This window comes from Falco peregrinus, chromosome 9, assembly GCF_023634155.1.
Source record: "Falco peregrinus isolate bFalPer1 chromosome 9, bFalPer1.pri, whole genome shotgun sequence".
Lineage (NCBI taxonomy): Eukaryota > Metazoa > Chordata > Aves > Falconiformes > Falconidae > Falco > Falco peregrinus.
In genome coordinates, this window is record NC_073729.1 from 22,415,807 (window position 1) to 22,421,536 (window position 5,730).

Below are 5,730 nucleotides of genomic sequence, written 5' to 3' on the forward strand. Positions count from 1 at the left end.
GTAGAGAGGAATGTCCCTTCCTCTGGGAGACTTCAGTCCCCGGCAGTCAGCAACTCGGGGTCCCCGCACTGTGCGCATGCTCTGACGCACGGGGAATTATCTGACCTCCTTGGGGTCCAGCCATGCACCCGCCTGGCAGCTGAAGGGCCAGTGCACCCCATGGGTGGGAGAGCTCCCACCGTACTGCCGCGTCCTGCTGCTGCTGCCAAGACCTCCTGCCTGCCCATGCTGCCCGCGCTGCCCACATGGCACAGGTCTCGGTGGTCCCTCTACGTGCTGCAGAGCAGGAGCCTCGTGGCTTGGTGGTGGTGCATGGGGTGCCCCGGAGCTCTGTGCTGGTGTGGTTGGTCTTACCTGCTCATCTCATGTGGTCCTGAGCATGGCCTGAGCCAGTCCCGCAGCACCCCGAGAGCCAGCAGGACGCAGATGCCCCATGCCCCCCAAGCACTCACCCATGCCCCCGGCAGCTGCAGTGGCCGGCTGCAGCTGGGCACACAGGGCAAGGATGCCCACGAGCAGAATGCCAGCAGACTTCATGGTGCTCCCCACGGGTGCTGGATGGCCAGTGCAGGTCAGTGGGGGTTTATATCCATGTGGGGCCGGGGAGGGGCTGCCGCACACATAACCTTTGGGTGCTGAAACTCTCACTGTGTTTCACAGTTGTGCCCGAGGCAGCAACAGCCCCACAATGTGTTATTGCCTGAGAAATCATTTACCACAGCTTCGCCCCAGCCCCAGCAGCCAGGCTGCAGCCAGGGTGGGGACATCAGCACCCAACAGCACCCTCCCCGGGGGAAAGGGAGACATGGCCATGGGCCAGGGCTGCCCCCACCACCATGGGGAGCCCAGAGGAAGAGGCTGAAACTCTCCGGCTTGGGAAAGAGGGGACAGGGGGAAGGCTGGTACGTCCTGAGTGGCCCAGAGGGTACAGATGGGACTTTCTTCCCATGGCTGCAGGAGCCGGGGGTGCTGGGGGAGGCTCACAAGCCAGGGGCAGAGGGCAACTAGTCTCACCGAGCTGCAGGACTCCATGCTGCAGATGTCAAGCACTGTCCTGGTGTGACAATTGAGTAGACAAGTTTATGGGACAGGAACCTTGGGGGACTGAGCCAGGAGGATGTTCCCCTGGGGTGGCAGGCAGCCTGGCAGTGTGCCCACATCCTGCTGCATCTGCCCGCGGAGCTGTGGGTGACAGCCAGCCGGTCCCCGCAGGCAAGTGTGACCTCGGGGGGAGCAGAGCGTGGGAAGCCTGTGCGACGTGCCAGGCTGGGCACACCCACTGCTGTGCGCCGTGCACTGAGCACCATTCCTCTGTGGGGACAGGCGGGTGTCTGGGTGCCATCACGTCGGCCGGCTGCAGACGTGTCCCAGCAGACGGGTGCTCTGCCGGGGTTAGCACCGGGGCTGCCTTTCACCTCACTGCACACCGGGACCGGCGGGAGGCAGCCCTGGACGGGGTAGGGGAGCCCAAGGTCAACAGTGCGGGGAGGTCACAGAGAGCCTGGTGCAGCCAAGCGTGCGAAGGGTGACCGTGACGCGGGTGAGGTGTACTCGGTGCCAGCAGAGACCCCTCGGTGCTCCCACTGCCACGCCCCGAAACTCTGCCAAGCAGGACCTTTGCTCCCTGCTCCCCATCCCACACAGTGCAGGGCACGGCCAGGCTGCGCACATCCCTGCCCGAGGGTCCATGCCGTGGCACCTCACGCTGCTGAATTGCAGCGGTGCTGGCACTGTGCCCCGCCAAATGGCAAAGGGCACAGGCAGGTGCTGCTGGTAGGTCGGGCAGTGGCAGCCTGGGGGGGGGGGGGGGGCTGGCAGTGCTGTAGCCAGGCATGGGGGGCAGCCCGTGGCCGCAGTGGGTGGAGAGGGGCAGGACCTGGTTTTTCAAGGGGCTAGTGGAAAGGGGCTCATCTGCTGCTGGAGCTGGAGCTGCAGAGAAAGGCCTAGGCCAGGGTCTGGGTGTATGGGGTGGGGTGAGGGGGGAGATGCTCCTCCGGGGGGGTTGTTGTGAGACCAGCCCAGCTGGGAGCAGGTGTGTTTGTGCTGAGGCAGACGTGACCTCTGCGGTCTCATACGGGGTTTTACAGCTCAACAATCGTTATTTCCCCACTTGGAAATTCTTGTTTGCGTCATCCCTGCTCCAAGTGGCCAAATGCACTTGTTGCTACAGAAACTCTTAGTCTGAAACAAAGGGAACCATTAGGAAGATAACCGGGGGCTGTGAAAGCAGTCCGTCACAGTTTATGTACCCAGGGGTCCCTCAGAGTGGCACCTTTGCCCCGACACCGCACATGCCACAGTACCGTGGTCGTGATGCAGGAAGTCATCAGCCTCTGCCGAGCCGCGCCTGGTTGCTTTGGTTGGTGCTGGCGGCTCCTCGGTCTGTAAGGCTTTGGCCTCGCACCTTTTCTTACCCAGCTGCTGCGTGCCTGCCCTGTGTTACGGTGCATACCTGTGTGCCATTAATGACAGTGTGTTCAAGTCCTGCCAGCACAGAGCAGCATGAAGCCTGGCGTGTCCTCCTGCTACTGTCCCCTGGCCCGTGTTTTGTACCTCCAAACCCCCAGCTCCCTCCCTGCCTGCAGCCCCCTCCCTGCCCGCTGCCTGCTTCCTGCCTGCAACCCACTCCCTGCCCACAGCCCCTTTCCCTCCCTTGCCCACAGCCCCCTCCCTGCCTGCTGCCCGCTCCCTGCCCACAGCCCCCTCCCTGCCTGCTGCCTGCTCCCTGCCCGTAGCCCCTTTCCTTCCTTGCCCACTGCCCACTCCCTGCCCGCTCCCTGCCAGCTGCCCGCTGCCCGCTCCGAGCCGTGCTGCGCTGGGGCTGAGGCTGGGGCTGGGGCTGCGCGGCCCCCCCTGTGCTCCCACCCGCCGTGTCTCGCCGCCCCGTGGCCTCCGAGGGCAGCGGGCCCGATCCCGGCGCGGCATTCCGGGGGGCGGCCGGCAGAGGAGGCTGTTGCTCCGCCGGAGCGGGCCGGGCCGGGGAGCGGGGCCGGGCTCCGGGAGCCCCGGGCCCGTGTCCGGGGGCGGGGACCGTCGCGGGGCGCTCTGCCGGGCCGGGGCCGGGGCCGGGGCTCCCGGGCCGTACTTAAGCGGCGGCGAGCGGCGCGGGGGCAGCGCCATGAAGTCGGGGCTGCTCCTGCTACTGCTGCTGCTGCCGCCCCCGGGCCCGCCCGGCCACTGCCGGCTGGCCTCGGGGCACAGCCTGCCAGGTGAGCCCCGGCCCCCCGGCCGGGGTGCGCTGGGTGGGCCACCTGCCGCAGAGCCCGCGGCCGAGCGGGCCTCCGGGGGGGTCGGGGAGGTGTCCCCCCGCGTCCCGCCTCTCCCGCCGGCACCGAGCCGTGCAAGGGGAGGGGAGTGGGGGGGCGCTGCCCAGGCTGGGGGGCTCTGCCTGCGTCCCGTAACCCCCTGCCCGCCCTCCCAGGGAAGTACGGCGAGTGCCCCCCCACCCAGCGGGACCCCCCTGAAGTCCTGCGACAGCTTCTGCTCCTCGGATGGCGACTGCCCGGGCAGCGAGCGCTGCTGCAGCACCGGCTGCGGGCGGGAGTGCCGGCTGCCCGCTGGAGGTGAGGGGGTATCCATTCCCCAGCAGCCCCCGACCAGCCCGTGCTCTGCCCTCGGGGGGGGGGGGCGGGCTGCAGCCCTGCCAGACCCGCGCCCCGCCTGGCCTGGCCTGGTGGCCTGGCCGGGCTCATGCGAGAGCCACTGCCTGGGCGCTGCGTCCCGCGCAGGGGCCGGCGGGGGTGGCTGCTCCCCCGGCTCCCACCCCCCTGGCGAAGGGCGGCAGGGGTGCCCGTCGCTCCCTGCCGGCAAGACCCGGAGGCGGGCACCCCGCGGCTGGCTGGGCGGTGGGAGTAGGCAGGGGCTGGTGGGGTCCTGACCCTACTGGCAACCCCCAGCCAAGAGGGGCTCCTGCCCGCGGCCCAAGCCCGGCCTGGTGACCATCTGCCTGGTGGAGTGTGGCAGCGACAGCGAGTGCAGAGGCAGCGGGAAGTGCTGCAGCATGGGCTGCCATGTCCGCTGCACGCAGCCGGTGCCAGGTAAGGGCAGCTGGGGGGCTTGGCGGGAGGGGGGCCACAGCCAGGACAGACCCCATGCATGAGCCGGTGTCCTTTCCACCCACAGCCAAACCGGGCGTCTGCCCCAAGAGGAGGGTGCTGCACACCTTCGCCCCCTGCAACAGCTCCTGCAGTGACGACACCGATTGTCCCCACCGTGAGAAGTGCTGCTTCACTGGCTGCGGCCGCGGCTGCCTTCCTCCGGACAAACGTATCACAGCCCGGCACCTGCCCGCTGGCTGGGACCACCTCCTGGGTCCTGCTGCCTCCAAAGGCCCTGTGTCCTCAGGTGACATCTGTCATCTCCCGCCTGTGCGTGGCCCATGCAGGGGACTCTTCCATCACTATGCCTACAACCCTGCCACAGGGACCTGCCAGCCATTCATCTACAGTGGCTGTGGGGGGAATGCCAACAACTTCAGGACGGTGGAGGAGTGCCAGCAAGTCTGCCAGCAAGTCTGCCAGCAACTGGGTGAGAGTAGGGGCTGGACTGGGCCATACTGGGCTGCCCCTGCCTGGGCAGAGGTGGGGGCTGGGCATGGGGTGGGAGCACAGAGCTGCACTGCTTGCAGCCAGGCAGCCGGACCTAGAGGGTCTGCTGGCCTCGCCACGGAGCGAGGGCAGCCTTGCCACAGCAGGGAAAGCAGCAGCATCCCCCATCACCCCGGCACACCGTATCCCTGGGCCCCAGTGCACAGCCTGGGGTCTCCAGGTGTTTATGCTGGGTGGTTTCAAGCAGCTCACAGCTCTGTCCTGGGAGCTGGCGTCATCTTTGGTCAGCCAGGCAATAATGTTAGTAATCATAATTTTGCAGCCTGATTATCAAAGTAGGAAACCTGACCACCAAGGTGCTCAGCCTGCATGGGTTGGGAGAAAAGCCTGCTCTTGCAGTTTGCCTTCCCACACCACTGCTGAATGTGTTTGGCACAGGGTGGGCATTTGGGAGAGCTGGCAGAGCCACGGTGGCCTGGGCAGGGGGGTGGCGCTGTGAGGGCACTTGTCTGATTGTGACATTGTTCCTGAGTGTTACCACTGGTGGTTGAGGCTGTTGGTGGTTTAACAGCCACTGTGGCTGCTTGGTTTCCCTGGCATGGTGGTTGTGTCTGCGCAACACTGGAACCACAAGAGCTGCTCCTGGCAGTGCCATGTCCCTGGGGGTGTGGGCCAGGGGCCAGCCTGTGCCTGGGGCTGGGGGGCAGATGCTGAGGGGTGAATGCACCAGGAGTGAGTGCAGCAGCAGGTCTAGGGCCAGCTGTGCTCCCCAGTACCAGCACCCTAGTGTCCCCCCTACCCTGCCTGCAACTCCCGCCTCACTGTCCCCTTTTGTCACCCAGGGAGAGCCAAAGAGTGACACCACGGAGGAGAAAGCAGTGGGGCTGGCAGCCCCGGGGGCCAGGGTCTGGAGTGCCACTCTGCTCCATACAATAAAGCTGCCAGGATGCCTGGCTTGCAGCAGCCCAGTCTCCACTGTCTCACCTGACCCACAGCTCCACATGCTCCCCAGTGCCTTCCTGCTTCCCTTCCCAGCCATGTCTACCTGTGCTGGTGCTGTAAGCCCAAACCCTGGCCTCAGCCTGGCCCCCACAGCAGGCACCTGGGGCAGTGACCCTAGTACCTCGTGTGGCTGGATGGAGCTGGGCAGTGCTGGCTCTGGTGTGAAACATCCCTCCTGGAC

The 5,730-nt window shown here is 66.5% G+C and overlaps 1 protein-coding gene across 1 annotated transcript; it reads left to right on the forward strand.

Moving 5' to 3' along the window:
* The first annotated feature begins 3,118 nt into the window (after window positions 1-3,118).
* Window positions 3,119-5,510, forward strand: LOC114012855 (papilin-like). The gene is made up of 5 exons (XM_055814206.1): window positions 3,119-3,289; window positions 3,422-3,563; window positions 3,897-4,037; window positions 4,123-4,527; window positions 5,390-5,510. The coding sequence occupies exons 1-5, from the start codon at window positions 3,119-3,121 to the stop codon at window positions 5,404-5,406; spliced, it is 876 nt and encodes a 291-aa protein (XP_055670181.1). The 3' UTR covers window positions 5,407-5,510.
* Window positions 5,511-5,730: the final 220 nt, after the last annotated feature.

Excerpts from the sequence above, each read along its gene's own strand:
- LOC114012855 (XM_055814206.1), top strand. The coding sequence starts at position 3,119 with ATGAAGTCGGGGCTGCTCCTGCTACTGCTGCTGCTGCCGCCCCCGGGC. Across the intron at positions 3,290-3,421 it reads CCGAGCGGGCCTCCGGGGGG|GGAAGTACGGCGAGTGCCCC; the intron begins GTCGGGGAGGTG and ends CCGCCCTCCCAG. Across the intron at positions 3,564-3,896 it reads GTGCCGGCTGCCCGCTGGAG|CCAAGAGGGGCTCCTGCCCG; the intron begins GTGAGGGGGTAT and ends GGCAACCCCCAG.